This window comes from Ochotona curzoniae, unplaced genomic scaffold, assembly GCF_017591425.1.
Source record: "Ochotona curzoniae isolate NIBS_2020 unplaced genomic scaffold, NIBS_Ocur_1.0 contig_4797, whole genome shotgun sequence".
Lineage (NCBI taxonomy): Eukaryota > Metazoa > Chordata > Mammalia > Lagomorpha > Ochotonidae > Ochotona > Ochotona curzoniae.
In genome coordinates this window covers 45608-71878 of record NW_024466390.1, presented here as the reverse complement: position 1 = coordinate 71878, position 26271 = coordinate 45608, and the positions used below count along the sequence as shown (strand labels likewise).

General features: G+C 46.5%; 3 protein-coding genes across 4 annotated transcripts in view; 2 read left to right on the top strand and 1 right to left on the bottom strand.

Annotated features, from left to right (window-relative positions):
- Positions 1–12676, top strand: part of NUP133 (nucleoporin 133) — a 54921-nt gene extending 42245 nt beyond the window's left edge. Inside the window, exons 22-26 of one of the 2 annotated variants that reach the window (XM_040988061.1) lie at positions 1337–1455; positions 2520–2600; positions 3203–3267; positions 6613–6701; positions 12179–12676. In XM_040988061.1, the coding sequence (XP_040843995.1) occupies positions 1337–1455; positions 2520–2600; positions 3203–3267; positions 6613–6701; positions 12179–12315 (491 nt within the window). In that variant the 3' untranslated portion in view covers positions 12316–12676. Of the gene's footprint in view, positions 1–860; positions 1298–1336; positions 1456–2519; positions 2601–3202; positions 3268–6612; positions 6702–12178 lie in introns of those variants that run through there. The other variant, XM_040988062.1, reaches the window with a different exon arrangement.
- On the bottom strand, positions 6823–10893 carry LOC121161585 (60S ribosomal protein L29-like). Its single transcript, XM_040988053.1, has 3 exons — positions 10886–10893; positions 6898–7346; positions 6823–6842 (listed from the first exon to the last, which is right to left on the bottom strand). The coding sequence occupies exons 1-3, from the start codon at positions 10891–10893 to the stop codon at positions 6823–6825; spliced, it is 477 nt and encodes a 158-aa protein (XP_040843987.1).
- Positions 12677–21666: 8990 nt separating the features above from the next.
- ACTA1 (actin alpha 1, skeletal muscle) lies at positions 21667–24395 on the top strand. The gene is made up of 7 exons (XM_040988060.1): positions 21667–21726; positions 22446–22586; positions 22681–23005; positions 23154–23315; positions 23435–23626; positions 23736–23917; positions 24002–24395. The coding sequence occupies exons 2-7, from the start codon at positions 22458–22460 to the stop codon at positions 24143–24145; spliced, it is 1134 nt and encodes a 377-aa protein (XP_040843994.1). The 5' UTR covers positions 21667–21726; positions 22446–22457; the 3' UTR covers positions 24146–24395.
- Positions 24396–26271: the final 1876 nt, after the last annotated feature.

Genomic DNA, 26271 nt, shown 5'->3' with positions numbered 1-26271 from the left:
CAGTGGCTTAACCGGCTGCACCCCATGCCACATGTAGAGTGTCAGTGCTTGTAGTGGGACTTAGATCTAACAAACACCCACAGGCACTGAGAAGACAGACATGCAGGTCCTACTTCCATCACCTGGGACAATGGACTGCACAGTCAGCCTGTGCTAACGTGTAAGGCCAACTTTAGGTTAAGGAGATCTAAGAGCCGGGACAACCAAATGCAGTGCAAGATTCTTGACTGGGTCCTGGATCATCCCCGAATTACCAAGGGAACAATGATGACTATTTGGGGGATAACTGGGAAAATTTGATTGTGTTTATGATTAGGTTTATGTTGTATTTTGATAGGTTTGATAATGTATTGTGGTTGAATGTCCTTGTTTTTAAGAAATTCATTTATTTATTTAAAAATAAGCTATTTTAAAATGAAGTGTTAAAATTCTGCAACCTAAAGGGCAAAAAGTGTGTGTGTGTATGCAGATGTGTAGTGAAGTAAATATAAATGTGGATATTTGGTTGCGTGTTACAAGGAGTTTAGGCTCTGAAGTCAGTGTTCAGATTTAACTGCTGCCATTTTTGTTGTTGTGAGGGAATGGGTGTAGCAGAAAGAATCTGGACAGACAGGGTTTCAGATGTTTTCTCCAGAACTTAAATGCCTTTGTGGCCTTGTGATTTGCTATCATGAGCCTGGATTTTTTTTGTTTGTAAAATGAGTATTTAAAAGAATTGAAAATACAGTGTAATCCTTGGGAAAAGTGGCTTTTATATATCAAGGACTCAGTAAATCAGATACCTGCATTTCCCTTTTATTATTAAAATCGTTTTTATTGTTTGAGAATCTTTATTTAAGCTGTTCATTTTTCTGTGTTAGTAGTGCCTTATCGGCTACTGCTAATGGAAATGGACTGCGGCCTACAGAAGTCACAGCAAACCAAAGCTCATTACCTCTAATGGAAGGAACCCTAACTAGTTGGTGGATCTGGCGCATATTGTAGGGTTTAATGTAATGAGAATAGCATCACTGAATTAAATAAAATGAGACTGAGACATCCCACAGCTAGGAGACGTATCCTTTACACAGTAACCAGATGTTCTATAACGTCTTCAGAAGAATCTGTATCCTTTCTTTACCCACTTTGGGTTAATGCAATAGTTCATATGATTTAGAACAGATAATGAATATGTTAATATACTCAGCAATCAGTGATAAGTAGAATAACATTTTTAGATCAATGACTAGAATGAGATTAGCTGTACAGCTAATTTTATTTTTATTCAGATTTGTTTTATGATAATATAAAAATAGAAGTTAAATCTTTCATTCCGTTCTCTCATCTTAAACACTAGAAATGGCTGAGCAGGAGCGCTTTCTACTGCACCAGGAGACCCTGCCTGAGCAGCTGCTGGCAGAGAAACAGCTGAGCCTCAGTGCCATGCCCGTGCTGACTGCGCCACAGCTCATAGGTGTAAGTGCGCTTAGATCCTTACCAGCAGTGCTTCGACAGCAGAGTGTGTCAGTGTTTGTTGTCCTGTGTAGTGCAGTTCCTGGGAGTCATCCTTCAACCCTACTCCTGAAAGCTTTCCCCTAGGAAAAGTTGTTGGAAGCTGCTTGGGATTAGGAAGCAAATTGTAGGAAGCAGTGGGACACCTCTGCCTCTCCGCCTATTCCTAAATGTGTTCATCTGCGTGATCAAGGGAAACTTTTTTTTTCAAATTATCAGACATATATATCTATACCTTTAAATCTATTTCTTCAGAAAAGTGTCTTTCAGGCTCTCTGTAACAAAAATGTTGAAAGGAAGTGGATCTGCATGGCCTGTAAGTGCTGTGCCTGCTTCTTTCGTCTGCAGTGTAGCATATTCCCGAGGGCATACCTAGGGTGTAGACTGCAGCTTCGCACAGATGCGGTGTTGTGTCCGCATGTAACCTTCACCCTACCATTTAGAAGGCGTTTCAAATGTAAAAGTGGTATAGAATCATCTAGAATTGTTCTACTTAAATAAAAAGAAAGCAAACAGTTGAAAGTTCAAATATTTCAGGTTTTATTGGTAATAGTTTTACTACACTAAGCTCACAACAGCTTATGCTAATGAAGCACATCTAATTTAGTGAGGTAATATACTTTGGGTTATAAGCCACTATTTTACATATCACTAAGAGAGGAAAAAAAATAGTGTCGGTTTTACTCTGAAAGACCATCCATTTTAATGTTATATTCCAGTTTCAGAGATTGGAGAGAATTTCCAATTTCAGAGATCTTGCAGAAAAAAAGGATGTTCACAAACAGTGAACTAATGGACTGGCTTTTTTTGTTTTTCTTTAATGTGTTTTTATTTTTCCTGAAAGAAATAAACAGATCTTCCATCTAAAGACAATTTATTGAGATAAATGAGGTATAGTTTCCAAATGTAGCACTATGCTATCCTATCAAAATGCCTGCAGTTTATTTAAGAGACATTACTTCGTCAAGAACTTCTCCAGTGTTAGTTATTTGATTGTTTAAAGTGCTTTATTTTTTTGTTTGTTGTAGCTGTATATCTGTGAAGAAAACAGAAGAGCTAATGAATACGATTTCAAGAAAGCTTTGGACTTGCTGGAATACATTGATGAGGTGAGTAGCATCGTGTGACAGGATCTCAGGCAACTGAATGCACAAAGGACTGCAGTCAGTCCGGTTTACCTCTGTCTGCCCTGAGCACCAGCAACCTTTTAGAGGCAACAGAAAAGTTCTGGAGAGCTGTTGCTTCCTGAGAATTCCCACATGACTTTTTCTGTGCCCAAATATTGCTTTTTAAAGTTTTGATGTATTTTTTCCTGTTTCATTTATAATCATTAGCTTTGAATCTGATGTGTTGCGTTTTTCATCAGGTTAGTCTTCATAGCATAGAACCTTAAGAGAAGGTGCTCTCGGCTTTCCAAAGCCTGCTGTGAATATTCTGTAGGAGAGCTGCGTTGAACTGGCCATGCAGTTGCGAGTATTTCAATAGTTTGTAGAAACATAATGTGTGGATTTAAAAACTTAACTCTTATCACAGATCTGAAACTGACTCATGCAGATGCTGGTAGTTTATCTTATAAGTAATGCTATCTTAAAGAGAAATTTTTGATTTGTGAGTAAGAGTAATTTGTGTGATCAGAAGTTCATGTAGCTAAAATTTAATCATGCCTCTGTTATTTAGAGTTGAAATTTTTTCTATTTATTTTGCTATAAAGGAGGAAGATGTAAATATAAACGATCTAAAACTGGAAATCCTTTGCAAAGCTCTTCAGAGAGATAAGTAAGTTCTCACAGCATGGACCCGTGGCAGTTTCAAGAAGACATTCCTCTTAAAGAAGATATTTTAAATGGTTTTATAAGCTTCTAATTGTATTGCAACATACATTATGAAATGTCACTTGATTCTCTTAGTAATTAAAAAACATTTTCAGTAGTTAAAGAAGTAACTTAAAGACTTGGAACCACTGGTATATTATTCAGTGATAATTTTGGAACTAATATAATATTCAATCACAATTTTCAGTTTTAAAAGTTAGACTGTCAGCTTGCACAGAAATGCACATGTTCCCTTTTTCTTTGTAAAAAAAAATTTTTTTATTGGAAAGTCAGATATACAGAGAGGAAGATCTTCTGTCCAGTGATTCACTCCGCAAGTGGCCATAAGGGCTGGAGCTGAACCAATCTGAAGCTAGGAGATGGGGAGCTTCTTCTGGGTCTCCCACACAAGTACAGGATCCCAAAGCTTTGGCCTATGCTCAACTGTTTTCTCAGGCCACAAGCAGGGAGCTGAATGGGAAGTGCAGCTGTCAGGATTAGAATCAGCGAAGGCCAGGGCTTTAGCTGTCACACTACCGTGCTGGGCCCACATGTTCCTTTTTTCACAGATGTCAGGCCCATTATAACTTACATTACTGAAAGACACTTTCTTTCTTTCTTTCTTTTTTTTTTTAAGATTTATTTTATTTTTATTGGAAAGGCAGATATACAGAGAGGAAGGGCTTCCGTCCAATGATTCACTCCCCAAGTGAGCGCAACGGCCGATGCTATGCCGATCCGAAGCCAGGAGCCTCTTCTGGGTCTCCCACGTGGGTGCAGGGTCCCAAAGCTTTGGGCTGTCCTCCACTGCTTTCCCGGGCCACAGGCAGGGAGCTGGAAGGGAAGCGGGGCTGCCGGGAATAGAACCGGCGCCCATATGGGATCCCAGGGTGAGCAAGGCGAGGACTTTAACCACTGCGCCACCGCGCCGGGCCCAAAAGACACTTTCTTTCTAAACAAAAGGTTGTTATATCATTTAAGGGCCATTGCATTCTTTTTATTTTTTATTTATTTATTTTTTAAGATTTGTTTATTTATTGGAAAGCCAGATACACAGAGAGGAGGAGAGACAGAGGAAGATCTTCTGTCCAATGATTCACTCCCCAAGTGAGCGCAACGGCCGATGCTGTGCCAATCCGAAGCCAGGAGCCTCTTCCGGGTCTCCCACATGGGTGCAGGGTCCCAAGGCTTTGGGCTGTCCTCCACTGCTTTCCCAGGCCACAGGCAGGGAGCTGGGTGGGACGTGGAGCTGCCGGGATTAGAACCGGCGCCCATATGGGATCCCAGGCGCATTCAAGGTGAGGACTTTAGCTGCTAGGCCACGCCGCCGGGCCCAGTTGCATTCTTTTTCTAGTTGTCAAGTCTCAGCTTCTTTGTTAGACTCATTTCCCCTCTGCAGAGGAGGATTTCCATCTAGGGAAATGATTGTGTTAAGATTCAGTGGCAGATGGGCCCGGCGCAGTGGCGCAAGTGGTTAAAAGGTCCTCGCCTTGCACGCCCGGGATCCCATATGGGCGCCGGTTCTAATCCTGGCAGCCCCGCTTCCCTTCCAGCTCCCTGCTTGTGGCCTGGGAAAGCAGTCGAGGACTGCCCAAAGCTTTGGGACCCTGCACCCGCGTGGGAGACCCGGAAGAGGCTCCTGGCTTCGGATCGGCATAGTATCGGCCCGTTGCGCTCACTTGGGGAGTGAATCATCGGATGGAAGATCTTCCTCTCTGTCTCTCCTCTCTGTATATCCGCCTTTCCAATGAAAAAATAATAAAAATAAATGTTTAAAAAAAAAAAAAAAGATTCAGTGGCAGAGACACTAAGAATAATCAGTTGTAGGAATGGATTCTTTCCAGGAAAAGAATTTTAAAGAGAAAGCTAAAAGCAGCCTCCTCCTCACCACCCCACCCCCTGACATACTTTCCTCTTTGCCATGATGGTGAGAATTTAGGGCGGAGCTGTTTTTACTAAAGCATTTCTTTCTTCCTTCCTCTGGTCACTCCCAGACAGTTTAAAAAAAAAGGTTGTTTAATTTGATCACAGAGGTCCTCTTTCGCAGATCTGTGTGCCTGCTTGATTCTTTCTCATTTAATCAGAAAAATGTTTCCCTTTGCCTACAAATTCCCTGTCCTGGCTTCTTGTTTAAACTTCGTGAAGGTGGGCCCGGCGTGATACCATAGCAATTAAGGTCTTGGCCTTGAACGCGCCAGGATCCCATATGGGCACCAGTTTTAATCCCGACAGCCCTGCTTCCCATCCAGCTCCCTGCCTGTGGCCTGGGAAAGCAGTCGAGGATGGCCCAAAGCTTTGGGACCCTGCACCTGCGTGGGACACCCGGAAGAGCTCCTGGCTCCTGCTTTCGGATTGGCTCAGCTCCAGCCGTTGTAGTCACTTGGGGAGTGAACCATCAAATGGAAGATCTTCTTCTCTGTCTCTCCTCCTCTCTGTATATCTGCCTTTGCTATAAAAATGATTAAGTCTTTTTTTTTTTAATTCTTATTAACATTGTGATACAGTTTTATAGGCACTGGGGATTCCCCTCATCCCTCCCCCCATAGTGGATTCCTCCACCTTGCTGCATAACCACAATTCAAGTTCAGTTGAGATTTCTTCATTGCAAGCATATACCTAGCATAAAGTCCAGCATCTTATTGTCCAGATAAGTTCAGTGGCCTCTTGGGGAGACCTTCTCTTCTGAAGGTAGAGCTAACAAAGTAAAGTTCCGGTCAGTTAAAAGCCCCAACAAAACATCAGCATCAATATACAACGTTATGGAATTAATTGACATAGTATTGAGTAAACAATATGTTAAAAATAATACAAGTTCAATTCTTCAAAACATCTGTGTTGAGACAGTATCAATGACAAATCAAGAAGGTGTATAATGGATATTTACGTAGATTCGGCGGTGGTTTTACGCATTGGTCTTTCAGTAGAAAATAGGACAACATAGATGAATTAAAGCTCCTCTTTTTATGCTAGACAATAGCTTGCATTTTACTTTTATTTGAAGCGGAATATTTCGCATCACATTCTAACCATTGCCTGTGCTGTGCAGAAGAACACTTGAGGACCCATGCTGGATTTGTCATGTACAAAAACCTCGCTGTTTTGGCTGGTCATTTTTTTCAGCTATGTCAGTGATTTGTGCCTGTTATAAAAACTGTGTCTGCAGCATTCGGAGCCTCCTTTAGCCTTATGATTTTAAACAGATTCACAGAATTGACTCTCTCCTCACAGCCACTGAAACAAAACCATAAAGTCATTTATTTCAACTATGGCAATGATTTCATTTTTACCTCATGGTGATTTTGTGTTCTAGCTGGTCCAGTTCCGATGGTAAAGATGATCCAATTGAAGTATCCAAAGAAAGTATTTTTGTGAAAATTTTACAGAAGCTTCTAAAAGATGGTAAGTGGTTTGTTACTGGAAATTACAGATTACAGTGACACTTTTCTTTTTCATTTTCTTTTTTTTTTTCCTGTCTCAGGTTTATTTGTACAAACAGCACAGGAGGACAGCAGCCCCGGGGTCACACCAGGCCTTCTGTCCCTGCATTGGCCAGCAGAGGCTGTCACTACTGAGCCTTCGTGGGGAAGCCCCCCACCTTTGGGAGATGGTTGAGCTGGAGTGGCTGCTGCGGGTGCAGCCTGGGCTGGGGCTTTGGGCTTGATCTGGGCCTTGGCCTTGCCCTTGACTTCAGCCTTGGCCTTTGCCCGGGCCAGCCTGACACTGTTGGCCATGGGGGCACGAGCACGCTTCCCGAGCTTGGGGTGGGCGATGTAAGCAAGTCGATCGTGCTTGTGGCTGACTGCCTTGGAGATGGTGGGCTTCACGTCCTTGGGTTTGACGATGGCCTTGATGGCCTCGGCCTGTGCAATCATGGCCTTGGCGTTGTTGGCTTGCATCTTCTTCAGGCCCTTCTTGCTGTGCTTCTTGGCAAAGTGCATGTTCCTCAGGAACTTAGGGACCACCCCTTTAAGAGATTCATATCTTTGTGATCGGGGCTTCATGATGCCATTTTTGTGCCACTTTTTGGGACTTGTGGTTCTTGGACTAGGCCATATCTTCACCGAAACGCGTGGCTGCTGAAGCCTCCAGGATCGGAAAAGGGACACTTTTCGTTTTAAAACTCCTAGAGTAAAAGGGATTTGCTAAGACTTGAAATGACGAAGAGATTTAAGATTAAACAGTCAAAGAGATGTGTTTGTAACAGAGAGGAATCCCTTTGCCACCTCTGCACATGTAGAAGCGGGGTCTTTCTCCTGCTAGTTCGCTGGGTGACTGAAGCAGGCAGATTGCCTTGCTGAGTCAGCATGAGTAAGGAATGACACCCAGGACACCTGGGACAGACATTGTTAGAATCCATCTGATGATAAAGACACAGGTAGGTAAAGAGACTTTTACAGACAAGTTCTTGTCCCTGGGGCAGAGGCTTGGCCAGTGGTTAAGATGCACCTGTCGGTTAGTGGAAAGCCTGGGTTTGTTTGTTTCCTGTCCCAGCTTCCCACCATTGCAGACCCTGGGAAGCAACTGGTGATGACTCCGTTACTTAGGTCCCTGCCACCCATGTGGCAGACCTGGATTGAGTCCCTGGCTTCATTGGCTTAACCCTGGCTGAGGCTTCCTGTCTCTTAAGAAGTGATTTTTTTTTTAAGTAAATAGAGTCCTTGTTCTTAAGACAGATAGGAATGTGAAAGACTTCCTTTGATGTTAATGGGAGCTTAAAATACGGAGAGCGGTAGACAAGTGATGAGTTTAGTTTTATGTAAAATAGCATTCATATTTGTTATAGAATTATTAGACCAAAATATTTTATTCCAAAATTCAGACAGTGCAAAATAGGCTAACCTAAAGTTCGCTCATCTTTCATAAGTCCGCGGAATCTCAGCGTCAGTCCCTTTGTCTTCCTGAGGTGGGGGTTGGGGGCGTGAGGTAGAGTGCACGGAGCCTGAGCAAGCATGCTCAGCTACTGCCCGCATGAGGCTGACACCAGAACCCAGGAAGTTAGTCCAGGTTTGCCATGTGGCAGGAACCCATCCGAGTTGCTCCTCAGAGTCTATAATAGTACAGAGCTGGGATCAGGAGCTGGAGGTGGCTGTGAGACCAGGCACTCTGATACTGATGTGGGAGCTTTTTGATTTAAGTTTGGTTTTTTTGTTTGTTTGTTTGTTTTTAAGATTTATTTATTTTGGGCCCGGCGGCGTGGCCTAGTGGCTAAAGTCCTCACCTTGAATGCGCCAGGATCCCATATGGGCGCCGGTTCTAATCCCGGCAGCTCCACGTCCCATCCAGCTCCCTGCTTGTGGCCTGGGAAAGCAGTCAAGGACGGCCCAAAACCTTGGGACCCTGCACCCGTGTGGGATACCCGGAAAAAGTTCCTGGCTCCTGGCTTCATATTGGCATAGCATTGGCCGTTGCACTCACTTGGGGAGTGAATCATTGGACGGAAGATCTTCCTCTCTGTCTCTCCTACTCTGTATATCTGACTTTCCAATAAATAAGTAAATATTAAAAAAAAAAAGATTTATTTATTTTTATTGGAAAGTCAAATATAGAGAGGAGAAGACAGATGGGAAATCGTCTGTCCGCTGATTCACTCCCCAAGTGTCCACAACGGCCAGAGCTGAGCTAATCTGAAGCCAGGAGCCTGGTGCATCCTCCAAGTCTCCCATGCAGGTACAGGGTCCCGAGGCTTTGGGCCGTCCTCCACTACTTTCCCAGGCCACAGGCAGGGAGCTGGATGGCAAGCGGGGCCGTCAGGACACGAACCCCACGAACCAGTGCAAAAGAAATCCCAGCATGTGCAAGGCGAGGACTTTAGCCACTAGGCTACAACACTGGGCCTGTGATACGAACATCTTAACGAGCATGCAGGCACAATGGCTGGCCCAGCAACACGATGTTTAATATCAATTGAAAGAAACATAGTGAAAAAAGTGGTTATAATTTCGGTAATCCTTCTAAGTGAATGTGAATTTTACTCATAGTTTTGACAGTTATGTGCATCTGAACATGTTCTATACATTTTCTATACATATATCTGCAAGACATATTTAATCTTCATGAAGTATACCAAGCCGGGTGCCTGGCATAGCATAGCAGTCAGTTGTGTGGCAAACATTTGTTCTTGAGTATACAGAATTATTTGCACATCCACAGCGCCCTTCTGCTGACCAGCTTCTGCCCCCAGCTCGGCCCTGCCATGGCAGTACTGAGAGTCCCTGACTTCACCAGGTGAGGTGAGGAGGACTCAGAAATGTCGTACGGCTGACCACACCAACCAGTGTTCTGACATGAAGAGCGCAAGTGCTTGATTCTCTTCTCCAGAAGCTCTCAGAGCCAGGCCACCTGGACCTGCTGTCCCTGCTTTTCTGATATTTAGCCTCCTTTAGAAAAAAAAAAATATATGTGTGTGTGTGTGTGTGTGTGTGTGTTTACTTATTTTTATTTGAAAGGCAAATTTTACAGAGAGAGGAGAGAGAGGTCTTCCTTTCACTGGTTCACTCTCCAAATGGCCACAACGGCTGGAGCTGAACCAGCCCAAAGCCAGGAGCCAAAAGCTTCCTCCGAGTCTTCCATATAGGTGCAGGGTCCCAAGGCTTTGGGACACCCTTGACTGCTTTCCCAGGCCACAAGCAGGGAGCTGGATGGGAAGTTGAGCAGCCAGGACCTGAAGCAACCACCCATATTGAATGCCTGTACTTGAAGGCACAAGATTAGCATGCTGTTCCAGCATGCCAGCCCCTGGCCTCCTATTTTATACCTGATAAAATGTAAATGTAATTCTACAGCTGATTGCAACTTGCTCACAGTTGGTCTGTACTTTGATTTGTGAAAAGGCGTTCTTGTTCATCCCACAGTGTCAGGGTATTGCATGAGCACTTCTGCTTTCAAGCTGAGTATGTAACAGCAAAGATAGACATTTTGACTGTCAAAAAATAAATATCGATGGAAGTTTTGTCAAATTAAGCCATCACTTGAAGATGTCCACACCCTGTATTGGTGGCCAGGATTGAATTCAATCCAGCTTTCTGATAATGCCCATTGGGAAGCAGCAGATGGTGGCTCCAATACTTGGGTCCTTACCACCTATGTGAGACACCCTGACAGAATTCTGAGCTCCTGGGTGGCTCAGCCCAGCTCTGACCTTTGTGTGATTTTGGAGTGTGAGTCAGCAGATGGAAACTTTGTCTATTCTTCATCCCTTTTTGTCGGTCTCACTCAGCTTTTCAAATAGATAAATCTTGAAAAATAGAAATGTATAATTAAAGGAATAAATAAATATAGCAAAAAGAATAATCTTTTTTGGAAATACTTGACATTTAGAACAAAAATATATTATACAACACTTTGTTCTTTCTTCACTGTCCGACACTGGTGGACTTGGTGCACAAAGCCAGTATTCGTACACGTGGACTGATGCTCAGTAGCAACATCAGACTTTTAAAGACTGAGGGTTGCATAAGCATAAGCAGGGAGGGTTTGAGGAATTTACCAATCAGCAGCAAGAAGGAGTTGACTTGAGGCTATAGGAGTTCCAGCACCTCTGCCTTGATCTGTTATGTAAACCTGAGGATTGGGGAGTTCCTGACCTGTGCATTTCCGTATCAACCACTCCTGGAACGTTCTGACAGGATTGTGGCAGCCATGGCTCCACACTGGCGAGGCTTCCCAGTGTCCTCTGTTAAACACTCAGCTTCCTGCAGATCCAGTCAATTGTCCTGACCTCTTTCTGTTTTTAGAATTTTAAATCACTGGATATGATTAGCCTGTCTGAATCTATTGTTCTCCAGTTGAGCCAGATAAATTATTAGAAAGCATTTGGACCCAAATCTGATGCTTTTCATAAAGTGAATTCTTGTAAAAGTACTGTAGAAGTGAATTGTGTCTAATTAAGTGTCTGGCACTGGTACTTCTAATGCCCTTACAGTTTTGGCTACTCTTAATAGGTAACTAACAGATGAGAAACAGAAATGAAAAGTCACAATTTGACAAAAAAAAAGTATTAGATATTTTTAATAAATGAAGAAAGTATGTGAATAATGCATATTGTAACAATAGGCCAAAGATTACTTTGGAAGCTTTTATTAGATCACATGTACAGTGTGTTAAAAGACGAAATCTGAGCAGAGAGCCTTGTGTTAGATTTCACAGGCCTTGGCAGCCCTGTCTGTGCAAGGTGAGGACTTTAGTCACTAGGCTACCACATGCTAAGCCCAGATTTTTTTTTTTAAATAATATCTGATTTTGAGAATCCTGGAGTAATGTAACCAATTATAAAATACTGTTGTGATTTGAAAGTTCCTCCAATTTCCTTCATTTGTCAAGTAGGAAAGCTATGTATACTTTTTGTTGTGTACATATCTCAGCTTCCATTTGATCAGTGTTCAATAACTTTCCAGCTCGGAATATGACTTAACGAGGAAAGGCTGCGTTTGCCAATCTAATTTTAAACTGTACTGCATTCTGGGATCCTGTCACCAGTTTTCATCACAGTGTTCCTAGATGATTTCCCAAAAGGGGGACCATGTAACTATCTGAAAAACTTACTGTCGAGTGATAATTAGTTTTAAACTTCCCGATTGAAGATGTGTCTTAAGCTGTGAGAAAACCAAAATCTTTCAGATCTCATTAGAGACTTTAAATAGAATGGCTATTTTGACCCCATGGGGGAGGGAAATCCCTCAAGTAGTCTTTGAAGAATGTCATATTGTTAGAACTAAAAGTATGTTTGACAGATGGAAGGAATTTAGTAGGGAGCATTTCTCAAGAGCAAAGTGACATTATAGTTTAAATAGAAGCACAGGTGTTTTTGTCATCAATCATCTTAACTCATCTGAGAGTTATACAAAAATAAAAACTGACTTTCTTCTTTTTGTTGCTAGGCATTCAGCTGCGTGAATACTTACCGGAGGTGAAGGATCTCCTGCAGGCAGACCAGCTCGGAAGCCTCAAGTCCAATCCTTACTTTGAGTTTGTTTTGAAAGCAAATTATGAATATTATGTGCAGGGACAAGGATAATTTTTTTAGACTGGTCACTGTTTCTAAAATTTATGTAAGTGTGTAACATAGAAGTTCAGGTACTAAGCAAGTAGATGTTTTTACTATTTTATATATATATGCCTGGAATTTTTTTGTGCTTTATTTGGAAGTTTAATATAAAAAAATTTTATAACTACAAGTTTTGGTTTCAATTACATAATTTTTCCCTCCCTTTTCACCTGAGATGTATCTGTTGTTGTCTCTGTCCTTCCCCTTTCTTTTTCACCTGACTTGGTCCAGAGGCTCCATGTGTCTGCATGTGACTTCTGGGTCTCAGTTCTCTCTGGTTCGTTAGGTCGTCTGCAGGGGCTGTGACTGCATCTGATGCCCTGAGGAGAAACCGGGGTGCTTGCTATCCGTCTTGTTTAAAGTGAATGGGAAGTATTAGTAAGATAAATCGCAAATATTGCCAACTGAAAATAAAGCAGAGTGTACCGGAATTCATGTGAATTTGATGCCCAATTAATTGATTGGGAATAGTTTGAACTTTTCTGCGAAAGTAATGAGTATTAATAAGTGTTTTAATGGGAAAAGTAACTTGTATATAAGCTCTCATTGACAGTAAGTTCCTAATATTAATGTTAGTTATAATCTTTCAGTGTGGGGATTACCAGGCTTCCATGTGGGCAGAACGTTTTTCAGTGAGTTCCAGCTCCAACAGTCTGCCCGTCTTGTCAAGAAGCATCTGTGATGTTGAAAGCCATTATGATTTTACCTAATATGGTCCTGAGGTGACTCAGCCCCCAAGCTTTCTCGACCGATGTCACCACCCTGTTTATCTGGCTTAAATAAAGATCAGGGACTGGACGAGCGTTTTGGCTCAGTTGATTGCTCACTACCGGATTGCTGCAACAGCTGAAAAGGTCAGAAGTTAAACATGGTGGACAGAGTCCAGAGTCCAGCGTTGCCGCCTCTCCCTGCAGGCTGGACTCAGCTGAGTGGAGCTAATGAGCTGTTTATGGTAATCCAAGGGAAGAAATTAGCAGCCTGGCATTTTCCTGTTTGCAGGTTAGGACAGCAAGCATCAGGGTTCAGGTTAGGAATATATTCAAAGGTACTAAAAAGGGTATTTAAGGAAGAACATCTTGTCAGGCGACCAATAGGAAACTGCCAAAACTACCACCATGTACTTGGTTTTACATAGACCCTAACTATAGATATTCACTTTGATACTTGATGACCGTAGGAGGTAGTAATGTGCTTTGGGGACACAGACTCCTGCCACTTTCCTGTTGCCACGGAAGTACTTTGGCATTATTTGATGGGTGGAATTAATTAAAGCCCAGTTATCCCTGCTTCAACAGAATGCTACAGAGGAGCCAGTGGGTGATTTCCTGGGTGTGGAAGGTCAGCTCTTGCGCTGTGGATTGTGCTGGTTCCGTGTTGGTCTTCTAGCTCTACCTCATGTAAATCAGTGAATACAGTAGCTGAATTTTAAAAACTAGTAGTGAAAATGAAAATCAGAGCTGTAATTTTGAATATATTTTTAAATTTCTATGTTCATTAAAGAATTGTTCAGTTTTTGTATAAAATAAGTAATTGATAATGACTTCATAAGTGTTCTGTGATCAATTATTTTTTTGTTTGTAAGAATTTTTTTTTTTTTAATTAGAAAGTCAGATATACAGAAAGGAGGAGAGACAGAGGGGAAGATCTTCCATCTGCTGGTTCACTCCTCAAGTGACCACAATGTCCAGAGCTGAGCCAAAGCTGAACTGATCTGAAACCAAGAGCTTTCTCCGGGTCTCCTACCTGAGTGCAGGGTCCCAAGGCTTTGAGCCGTCCTTTACTGCTTTCCCAGGCTACAAGCAGGGAGCTGGATGGGAAGAGGAGCAGCCGGGATACAAACAGGCACCCATATGAGATCCCAGTGCATGGAAAGGACTTTGGCCACTAGGCTACTATACTGATCCCAACCGATTCTTTGTATAAATAGATATACAGATAGATATAAAATAAAAGATTTATTTAAAAGTCAAAACTACATAAAGAGATGGAGAGAAATCTTCCATCCACTGTCTCACTCTCCAGGTGGCCACACAACAGCAGGCCTAAATCAAGAGCCTCCTCAGGTCTCCCACATGGGTGGCAGGAGCCCAAGTACTTGGGCCATGTGTCTCTGCTGCTCCCAGGTCACCAGCAGGGAGCCGGGTGGGAAGTGGGTTAGCTGGGACACAAACTAGTGTTCATGTGTGAGGCCCGTGTCGTAGGTGGCAGTCTTTCCTGCTCCTCTGGCCCCATGACATACTTTCTACAGAAGGGACATCCTACGGACTTGGGAAATATTGGTGTCCTCGCTGTCTCTTGAGTCCTGCTCAGAGAGGGCATATGCAGCAGCCTGTGGACTTGGGTCTTGAGCGTTTGTGAAAATGTCCGGAATGCTGGTCGCCCTGGAAACGACAAGTAATGGACTTGCTGGGTCTTCAACGGGAACAGCAAGGCTGCTTATACCTCTGTTAGGGAGGCTTGCCTTTCCTTTATAGATAACTTTAAAACATTTTTAAAGCAGAATCCTTGTTTTCCCAACACATCATGTGCTGCATACCAGGGAGCTAGGCCTGTGTGTGGGCCCATTCTCCTCTGACTCAGGTCGTGCTATCACTTCTTCACTGCTGTGATCCAGCACCCCTGGACATGTCGGGGCTACCTGCAAACATGTGACTGCAGCCACATGTTCCTATACACTGTGTACTGAGAAAGCCTTAAAATAATAGTAATAACTTTACACAGGGTTGCTTCAGAAATTCTTAGAAAATGTGTGTTAGGAAAAAAGCTATTCAGTAGTTCCAATTGTTTTGCACTAAAGTATACATGCAGTTCCATTACCCATGAACTCTCAAATAGCCGTTCATTAAATAATACCAAAATAAAGATTGTGTAATTCTAAATTTGTCTTCAAAATACTGTTGAAGCCTATAAAAAATCATTAGAAGAAAATTATACCCAATTACTCTTCCTTATAGAAATAATTTCAGTTGCTGTTCAAAACCTATCTTACACTATTTCAGACTGTACATACTGTGTGTGTGTGTGTGTGTGTGTGTGTGTGTGTGTGTGTGTGTGTGTGTGCATTTTCCATATCCATGTTTCTCATGCTTTCTTTCCTCACTGCTCCTTAGGATTTTTCAAGTTTTAATCACCTCCCGTCCCAATTAAAGCTTAATACTACTGATTTACTGTATATCTTTCTATGTGCAAGTTATGATTTTTAAAATAACTGCATGATACTTTATGGCTGTTCCAACATTTATTTCACTGTCTTTGTGTCAAAAATTAAAACATGGCAGGGTAGGTGCTGTCATTGTAGTGCAGTGGATTAAGCTTCTGCCCGCAACAGTTGCATTCCAAATGAACACCAGTTCGGGTTGCTGTTGTTTCATTTCTGATCCAACTCACTACTGAGGTGCCTGGAAAAGTAGCAGAGTATGGGCCATGTGGGAGACCCTAAAGGAGATTCTGGCTCCTGGCTAGTTTCACCCAGCCCCAACTGGTACATCTGTTTGGGGAGTGGATGGGATATATCTGTCTTGCGCTCGCTCGCTCGCTCGCTCTCTCCCTCCCTCTTCCCCCATGCCCTGTTACTTCGCCTTTTAAATAAAGACATCTTTTGAAGAATTAAAACATGGCTTGTTGAATTTCTCGTTTTAAATAGAACTAGAACTGCATTGTCTGTGACAGTGAATCTGCGCACGGCCTAGAGACCACAGTGGTTAAGTAGATGTCTTTTGCTTCCCTCGAATGCCCGATTCAGCTCCTCCTGCAGCCTTCTGTAAAGCTTCTATGTTAAATAGTGTTCAATTACCCTGCAGTGTACTGGGAGGCTTTCTATGGGATGTAAAGGCACGAACAAAGGAGCAAACATGAGTTCTGGATGAACACTCAAGGCAGTAATAGAAATGAAACAAACTTAGAAATACCTAACCTTCCCAATAATCCTTAAAAACTTTTTAAAATCTGAAATATGTGGCCTGTGCTTGCAGCATGTGACTGGAATCCTCCATGTGTAGGTATTGCACGCAGGAAATCATGCCTAACACCACAGAGTGTAGTCCGTGTTTTCAGCAAGCACTGATAGATGGATTTCCTTAACTTCTTTGGGAGGGATATGAATCAAAGTTTAGAAAAGGATCAAATAAATTTAGTTAAGTAAAATAAAGAAATAGAGCTAGAATAAATCTTTAGGTACTCCAGGTACATTCAAACCTACATTAACTTGCCCTGTCCAGTTGTAATGTTGGTGTAAGTATAGTGGGCAGTTCCAGTAACTATTTTTAATTTGTAGAGCAGAGGTGTCCCCCTGTCCACTGACTCAGACCCAAATGCTTACCACGTGTGAACCCGGCTAAGTGAAGCCAAACCCAGGAACCCAGCACTCAGTTCAGGTCTCCTCCGTTACTGGTGGGAGCTAACTGTTGGAGCCATCGTCTGCAGCCACCCAGGAAATACATTCATAGGAACCTAGGATCGAGAATGAAGCTGGGGTCTGGTGTTGTAGCCTAGTGGCTGAAGTCCTCCCTTTGTATGCCCCAGGATCCCATATGGGTACTGAGATCCCGTATGGGCGCTGCTTCGTGTCCCCACTGCTCCCCTTCCCTCCACTCCCTGCTTATGGCCTGGGGAAGCAGTAGATGGTCCAAAGCCTTGGGACCTTGTTGCCTGCATGGGAGACCAAGAGAAGGCTTTGGATCAGCTCGGCTCTGGCCATGGCGGTAGGATTCTTCTGTCTCTCCTCTTTGTAGATCTGCCTTTTCAATAAAAATAAAAATTTTTTTTTTAATAAAGTAAGGGCTTGAATTCAGCTACTTCAACATGAGCTTCAAGCAGTAACCGCTGTGCTGTTCACCCTAAACTCTACTCCTCTCGTGTGACTTCACTCTGCATACCTTCTTCATACCCACAGTCAATGGGAGAAAGACATCGTACCATGTCCTAAATGTCTGTTACGCCCAAAGAACTAGTTTTACTCCTCAAATCCAGGGCTGGTGGGGGGGAACAGAAGTCTATGACATGATGTGAATGCTGAATCTGAAAGTGACTTCCGCAGGGCCACATGGGCTACCAGATAAATCCAGATCGGCTTGATCCAAAGGCTAACCTAGCCAGGGGAGGAGAGGGCGCTCTCCCATTTCAGTTGTTGCCTCTTAGAGATGGCCACCATGAGAAAACCACCTGCTTCCAAAGAAGGCCGAGTGGGAAACGCAAGCCCTCTGCACTGCCCATGTCACCTTGGCAGTTTCAGATGTGTGACTTGTGAAGAGAGAGGCTTTTTCCTTTGATTGGCTTGAGTGTGGTAGGAGCCTGCCCAATGTCCAAAGAGAAAAGCTGACCCTTGTCCTTGTGTTTTTATGTAACTTCTAACTTTCCTCTTGTTAGCGGTGTGATGGTGTTAGCCAGTCGCGAGCAGCCTACAGCTCAGTGTATATGTGGAAAGAATATTAGGTGTATTAAGAGAAACTAGTTGGGCCCGACGCGGTGGCGCAGTGGTTAAGGTCCTCGCCTTGCACGCCCGGGATCCCATATGGGCGCCGGTTCTAATCCCAGCAGCCCTGCTTCCCATCCAGTTCCCTGCCTGTGTCCTGGGAAAGCAGTCAAGGACAGCCCAAAGCTTTGGGACCCTGCACCCACGTGGGAGACCCGGAAGAGTCTCCTGGCTTGGGATCGGCATAGCATCGGCCGTTGCGCTCACTTGGGGAGCGAATCATTGGATGGAAGATCTTCCTCTCTCTCTCTCCTTTCTGTATATCTGCCTTTCCAATAAAAATAAATCTTTAAAAAAAGAGAGAAACTAGTTAAATCTCATTAACTATATATGTATGCACAGTTTTGTACCCATTCCTATATCCCCCATGTAGCATTAAGACATCTAATTTTAAAATGTGTGTAACCCCAGCACAGTAGCCTAGTGGCTGAAGTCCTCGCCTTGCTTGCACCAGGATCCCGTAATGGAGCTGGTTTTAACTCCGGCAGCCACACTTCCCACCCAGCTCCCTGCTTGTGGCCTGGGAAAGCAGTCGAGGACGGCCCAAAGCCTTGGGACCCTGCACCCACCTGGGAGGCTCCTGGCTCCTGGCTTCAGATCAGCTCAGCCCCAACTGTTGCAGTCACTTGGGGAGTCAACCAGCAAACAGATCTCTCTGTTTCTCTTCCTCTCTGTATATCTGAGTTTCAAATAAGAATAACTCTTCAAGAAAAAAATTAATAAGTGGAGTGAGTAGGATCTGTATTATTTGTAAGGAATGTTAAGAGGATTACTGAGATATGGAAGCACAAACTATTTTTACAAACTCATGTTCAAATTGAAGAGAGCGATACACAGAAAGCTGAGACTGCCCGATGGGGGACTGAAGGTGTGTGCAGAGGGAGGGAAATGGCAACAGCGCACTCAGGGAGCAGCAGGGCCTGCTGGGACAGGAAGAGCTGAGGCTGCACTTGATAACTTAGAAGCCGGAGCCCTGTCAGACATACCCTACATGGCTGACCTTTGCACAGTGTCAGTCCGCAAAAGGCTCTGCAGGCGGGAGCAGGGTGCTACGATGCTCCCAAAAGGGCATCTGTAGGGAGACATGGCTCTCCCACTTACTCTATCCGATCCCTAAGCCAACAGAGGTTGAATAAAAGCAGAAAGGGGCTGGCAGTGGCCTGTGGTGACCCCGCAGGGACTATTTAAACCAGCTGCTGTCATGTGGTAACACAGCAGATGTCTGGTCTGGCCTGCATGTTGCCCATCTGCCCACGGTTTGCTGTTGCAGCGAATCTCAGCCTGTGGATGCTTTTTCACAATCAGCTTGTAATTTATGTTGGAATGTGACAGACTGAGAAAAATGGATCAGAAAAAGAACAGGAGCAGGAATAATGCCGATACGTTTCATGATATTTAGTGAATCCCATTTCTTCTAACTCTCAGAACTTAAATTTTTCCTCTTCAATTGTCCTATGTACAGTGCATTTGCCAGCTTTATCAAGTGCCTCTAATAACAGGAAGGCATAGGATACTTTTTAAAGATTTGTTATTTTTATTGGAAAGTCAGATTTACAGAGAGAAGAAGAGATAGGGAGAAAGATCTTTTGTCTGCTGGTTAACTCTCCAAGTGGCCACAACAGCTGGAGCTGAGTCGATCCAAAGCCAGGAGCTTCTTCTGGGTTCTGCCAAGCAGGCGTAGGGTCCCACTGCTTTCCCAGGCAACAAAAAGGGAGTTGGATGGGAAGTGGGACTGCCGGGATTAGAACCAGTGCCCATATGGAATCCCAGAGTGTGCAAGGTGAGGACTTCAGCCACTAGACTACAGCACCGGGCCCGGGCATAGGATATTGTAATTGGAATGTAGTTCTATCAATTATTCATTCATCCTCCAAATAATTGGAAAAACTAAGTATAAAACTACAGGAGCTTTTTAAAAAATTTTTTTTAATTTTTAAGGTCTTTTTAAACTTTTTATTTTAGATGATGTTTGCATAGTTGATCAGGGTGGGAAGGAACGAGGGTTAGGGACGGGTGGGTGTGATCGTTGTTTCCAAATTTTCTATTTCTTTTTCCTATATCTGGGGGAAATCAGGAGATAAGGGGAGAGGCCATACCCAGCCTCCCACACCCAAGCTAGAGGAGCTTTTAACTAACTGGGGCTTTATACTCACCACCTAGGCCTCGTTACAAACTCCTCATTAACGCTCTGATCACTTGGGGGCCGGACGGGCCGGGGGGAGCGGCCCTGATGCCAGCCTTGAGGAGAGTCACTGGGGTGTCTGTTTCCCCCTTGTAGAGAATCCACACCTGTCCCAGTTGCCAAGTTCACTGCCAAATTAAAATCGCAGCTATTTTGGGGAATTCTTAAGCACGTCAGGAAAATGAATGAGCCCATCCTGGCTTGTACGCTATCACTGATATCCCACTTAAAGCATGTTGCGGAATTCCTCACAGAAGCCCGTCTATAGTTGCAGTTTCCTTGACAAGCTTGGAGCTGTCCTTACAGCTCTGCATCCCCTCCACCCCCAGCACCCCCAACCCCGCCGCCAACACCCTCACCAAATTGAGACAGATACCAGCCGAGTAATCTCTATTGACCCTCCCCTTCCACTCCACCTTACCATAAGGAGATCCAGATTCTTCTAGAAAATCTGAAAGCCATATCCCCATTTCCCAATGATATAAATAGAATATGCTGCAGGCTGTGGTAGGTGGTGACTCCCCCAGGTGGACTGGGAAGCAGATCGGCCTTGGCCGACATCATCCTCTAAATATAAAGATGAGTTTGTTCAGCTTTTGCATAAGGAAAAGCGATTACCTTTCTTGAGGGTATCGCCCCTGTCCTCTCTGTTGGGAGAAAGGAGCAGCCCTTCACCTGCCTCCACCTCCAACTAGTCCTGCCAGTCACCCTTGAGGAACTCAGGTTGTCAGTGCCACCAGGGACTGGGGGTGGGGTCAGGCAGGAAGAGGACTCAGCACATCCTATAGTGGCCCTGTCCGTCCTGGAGAAAGAGACCCATCTCACCCTCACGGGCTTTGGAAAGCCTGGAGAGCTGACTGCCCCGTTGAGGCGGACAGCTCCTGAGCCTGTCTGAGCGGCTGGCTGGCCTGTCCTCGGGAGCCCCCACACCGCCTGCCCACACCGCCTGCCCACACCGCCTACCTCAGCGTCGGGCTGCCAGTTGTCTGCCCTGCGACAGCTGCACCCCTAGGGCCAGCCGGGGCTCTCTCCGTGGTGGGGGAGGGGACCCACTTTGGTCAGCCATCTGAATACCAGGGAGGGGGAAATGGAATGGACTGGCTACTCCAAGCTTGCCTAGCTTTCTTAAAGCCTTTGGTGCCAGAAGTGACTTTTCCAGTCGTCCCAAGCCCACCACTGCAGACTGCTCTGTCTCCCAGTCTGAATAAAGAACCCCAAGTGGGATAAAATACTAGTATGAGAGACCATGGGTCAGGCACCTTTCCAAATGCCCTGTGCACAGAGTGGGTCGGGATGGAGAATCCTTTGGGACAGGTGCAGCTCTGGGAGAGCAGGCTCATACAATGCACCCAGAGGCACACGCGGTGACCCTTGCCCCACCCCACCCCTCTGGCTGACAACTGAACCGGGTCAGGAGGGGCAGAGGCGCTGGTGAGACACTCCATATACGGCTCGGCCTGCGTTACCTGGGCTCAGGCCAGCCCTTTCCTTCTATGGTCAGCACAGGACACCCGGGCGGGGGCATGGGGCACTAACCCGCCTAGGGAGGGGGCTCTAGTGCCCAACACCCAAATATGGCTCGAGAAGGGCAGCGACATTCCTGCGGGGCGGCGCGGAGGGAGTGCCCGTGGGTTATATAAAACCTGGGCAGGGGGACACTCGGCCACTGCAGCGGACAGCGCTGAGTGAAGTCTGAGCCGGAGCACAGCAGGTGTAGCCGCTCACTCAGGTAGGGCAGGAGTTGGGGAGTGGGGCGAGGGGACCCGAGAGGACCTAGAGCAGCCTGAAGCACGTGCGCTGAGCAGGTGGTTCGGTCCCCAGAGGCAAAGCACTTTAAAGGGGAGTCAAGGAGACAACTGGCCTCTGGAAACCTGTCTGAATTTATTTCCAGCCTCTTTGCACTGTTGTGTCTGGCACTGCGGGTGTGCCTAGGAAGATTACGTTTACTGAGGTGTGGCTGTGTGTTAGTTCTCCTAGATTGATTCTCTTCCCTAGGGAGGAGAGTGAGCAAGAGCCACTGCTCACTGGACCATAACAGGTGCAAGAGTCCCACCTTAGATTGGGGCGCCCAAGTCCTTTCCATGGGCAGCTCCTGGCCAGTGGGCAGTTTCCCAGCCTCAGCCCTCTCCTTAACAGATGAGGCACTGAAGCATACAGGGGGTGGAAACTAGAACCTACTCTTAAAGCGTGCAGGGCAAAGTCTCCGGGTACCACCGGTCGTGGTCTCAGTAAGGGCTTGAGACCCTAAGCTCCTCTGAGCTAGGCACCACAGCCTTGAGCCCCGGCCAAGGTTGGGCAAAGCCCTGTAACCGCTGCCCTAGCGGGATGCAAGCAACTGGAAAAGTGACTAGGGCACTGAGGGGGACGGCGTCAGGGTCCCGCCGGGGCCGCCGCTGGCTGGGCACCTTCACCGACGCGCCTGCGTCCCCACTTTATCCGTGATTGCAGAAACCAAACAGCATGTGCGACGAAGACGAGACCACCGCTCTTGTGTGCGACAATGGCTCTGGCCTGGTGAAAGCCGGCTTCGCCGGCGACGACGCCCCTAGGGCCGTGTTCCCATCCATCGTGGGCCGCCCCCGTCACCAGGTCAGGCTGTCCCTTCCGGGAGGGAGCCGGGCCGGAATCCCAGCGCCCCGCGGCACCGCACTAACGTGTGTGTGATGTCTCCTCCGGTTCCCAGGGCGTCATGGTGGGTATGGGTCAGAAAGATTCCTACGTGGGAGACGAGGCTCAGAGCAAGAGAGGTATCCTGACCCTGAAATACCCCATCGAGCACGGCATCATCACCAACTGGGACGACATGGAGAAGATCTGGCACCACACCTTTTACAACGAGCTCCGCGTGGCCCCCGAGGAGCACCCCACCCTGCTCACCGAGGCACCCCTTAACCCTAAGGCCAACCGCGAGAAGATGACCCAGATCATGTTTGAGACCTTCAACGTGCCGGCTATGTACGTGGCCATCCAGGCCGTGCTGTCCCTGTACGCCTCCGGCCGGACAACTGGTGAGTGCCAGCCCAGCCGCGCAGGGTCTGGGCGCGGTTGAGGCCTCTCCCCGCTCCCCGGTGCCCCGCCTGGACCCCCGCGTCCCCAGCCACTAGCTCCCGTGGGCCGCCGTGGCTGCCCACTTAGCCTCTCCGACTCCACGCGCAGGTATCGTGTTGGACTCCGGGGATGGCGTCACCCACAACGTGCCCATCTATGAGGGCTACGCGCTGCCTCACGCCATCATGCGCCTGGACCTGGCTGGTCGCGACCTCACTGACTACCTGATGAAGATCCTCACCGAGCGTGGCTACTCCTTCGTGACCACAGGTGCGCGGCGCCCCAGGAACCCGGGGCGGGAGGGGCAGCGGGCGCCTGCCCCTAGGACCCTGCGTTAAAGATTCTCTTTGCGCTAAGGATTCTCTTCCTCCTGCCCCTGCCCCCCGCAGCTGAGCGCGAGATCGTGCGCGACATCAAGGAGAAGCTGTGCTATGTGGCCTTGGACTTCGAGAATGAGATGGCCACGGCCGCCTCCTCCTCCTCCCTGGAGAAGAGCTATGAGCTGCCTGATGGGCAGGTCATCACCATTGGCAACGAGCGTTTCCGCTGCCCGGAGACCCTCTTCCAGCCCTCCTTCATCGGTGAGCGCTGGCCCGGGGTCTGCCTCGTCCCCCTCCTTCCCCCACGCCAGGGCCCACGACCCCCGACTCTGCAAGCCTGCTCACAGCTGTTCCGTTCCGCGTCCCCCAGGCATGGAGTCGGCAGGCATCCATGAGACCACCTACAACAGCATCATGAAGTGTGACATCGACATCAGGAAGGATCTGTACGCTAACAACGTCATGTCTGGGGGCACCACCATGTACCCTGGGATCGCTGACCGGATGCAGAAGGAAATCACCGCGCTGGCCCCCAGCACCATGAAGATTAAGGTGGGCAGTGGCCTGCGCCGGTGCCCGCGGGGCTGGGCGGGCTCGGGGCTGGGGCCTCCACCCACCTGACCCGTTGTCTTGCAGATCATCGCCCCCCCTGAGCGCAAGTACTCCGTGTGGATCGGCGGCTCCATCCTGGCCTCGCTGTCCACCTTCCAGCAGATGTGGATCACCAAGCAGGAGTACGACGAGGCCGGGCCCTCCATCGTGCACCGCAAATGCTTCTAAACGCGCTACACCTGCCGCGCGAATTCTCCTCAGGACGACAGACCACTCACGCACCGGTGGCTGACCTAGGGCGCCGCGCAGTAACTTTCTCTGTAACAACTTCCATTGCTGCCACGGCAAACTGACACACTGTTCGTGTCGGGTACACACATTCACTCACCTTACCTCATTTTGTTATTTTTGGAACAAAGCCCTGTGGAAGGAAATGGAAAACTTGAAGAAGCATTAAACTCAGGCATTCTGTCATGCTGCATAAAGTTGTTTGTTGTGTTAATTTCCGGGGCAGGGGACGGGGAGCAGGGTCTCCTTCAAAGGAGCGTGCTGCTTTGAAGACAAACGCTGTCTTCCCGCACTCCCTCGCGGGTGTCCGCTCGGGCTCAGGTCCATCCCCCGTCTGCCAGGCGTCTCAGCTTTGCTCTACCAGGTTATTTCCCTGGCGCGGGCAGGCAGCGGGCGCTGACCAGGGTGCTGGCCCCAGAGCGCACCTCAGAGCGCGCTTCCCTCCCGCTCCACCTAAGCCTTCCGAGTTGAATTTCCAGAGCTAACGAAAAAAGATTGTATTCTGCATTCCCTCGTGCCAGCTTTCATTTGTAGGGAAACGCAGACACCGGCTCTTCCAAACTGGGAAGTTCTTGGCGTAGTGCCAGTCTCTAGCGGTGTCCTCAAGAGCCCCCTGCCCCGGAGGCGGCAAGAGGGGCAGGAGGGGCCCGGCTAAAGTCCTCGCCTTGAACACGCAGGGAATCCCATATGATTCTAATCCCGGCAGCCCCGTTTCTCATCCTGCTCTCTGCTTGTGGCCTGGGAAAGCAGTAGAGGACGGCCCAAAGCCTTGGGACCCTGCACCCACGTGGTAGACCCAGAAGAGCTCCTGGCTTTGGATCAGCATTGGCCGTTGTGCTCACTTGGGAAGTGAGTCATCGGACGGAAGATCTTCCTCCCAGTCTCTCCTTCTCTCTGCATATCTGATTTATTTATAAAAATAAATAAATCTCTTTTTTTAAAAAAGACATTATTTTAAAAGAAAAGAAAGGGAAAGAAAAGAAAAGGAAAGAAAAGGAAAGAAAAGAAAAGGCAGGAGGTCCCAGGTAGCCTTGCACTGAGAACAGAGTTTGGCAGGGTTCAGACACTGAAGGAGGCCGGCCAAGTAACTACAGGGTTACTTGAGAACTGGGTGGTGGGGGGCTGGGGAACATGGCCCCAACGCCAGGGACCCAGAGGCTTAAAAGAGCAAGAGTTTGCATGCTTTACATCCCTGCGGAAGAACATCATCTACTTTGGCAAGCAGCTTATTGTGTCCTAGTCAAAGCTCTCAAGAGAAGCGTTCCTTAACTGAGACTCAACAAACAAATTTGTTTGAAAGCTGATAAGTAAAGCTGATAGGAAGCACCATTATAGGCCACACCGGCCTCTGTCCATTCCCTCCTTTTCCGGCTTTTTGAAATCTTTGATTACTCCAAAGTAGTGACACTATCAAACCCAAGTATCAAGATATTCAATCATTCAAAGTCTAAGGTTTAAATAAAAGGAGTGCATGTGTAATGCCTTGTTTGTGGGATCCTGGATATGGTCCCACCCAGGACGGATAACTTTTGGTCTTCCAGAGGAGTCTTTTACTGATATTTTCAAACATGAACAGGTATCTGATAGGACAGTATGCAAGCACAGTAATCCTGCTAAGCGTTGATAGTAGGTTTGTCTACACAAACACAGCGCACACATGTACACAGCCTCTATAGCTCAGGGAGCAAGCAGTCTGGACGGACATCAGCATTACTCATGTTGGCTAACTGTCCTGTGAAACACTTATTTACCAAATCCCATCACTTCATGGAAAGAAATGAGAGGAGGTAATGATCCATTTCTCCTGTGATCATAATCAGTAAATAACTCTGATATTTCAGAAATGACCATTTTTTAATATAATCTGGTATTATTTCTTGGATCACCGATCTATGTTTCATGGATACCAATCTGTTTTTAAAAACCTACCTTTGGGGCCCAGCACGGTAACCTAGGGCTAAGATCCTTGCCTTGCAAACCCCGCGATCCCATATGGGCACTCGTTCTAGATTCTAACCCCAGTGTCCCTGCTTCCCATTCAGCTCCCTGCTTGTGGACTGGGAAAG

Bases quoted from the DNA above. Each gene is read 5' to 3' on its own strand.
- LOC121161585 (XM_040988053.1), bottom strand. The intron at 6,843-6,897 runs GTGGGGGGCTTC...TGGCCAATGCAG, and splicing joins AGCTCAACCATCTCCCAAAG to GGACAGAAGGCCTGGTGTGA.
- ACTA1 (XM_040988060.1), top strand. From the start codon at position 22,458: ATGTGCGACGAAGACGAGACCACCGCTCTTGTGTGCGACAATGGCTCT. The intron at 23,006-23,153 runs GTGAGTGCCAGC...CTCCACGCGCAG, and splicing joins CGCCTCCGGCCGGACAACTG to GTATCGTGTTGGACTCCGGG. The intron at 23,316-23,434 runs GTGCGCGGCGCC...TGCCCCCCGCAG, and splicing joins CTACTCCTTCGTGACCACAG to CTGAGCGCGAGATCGTGCGC.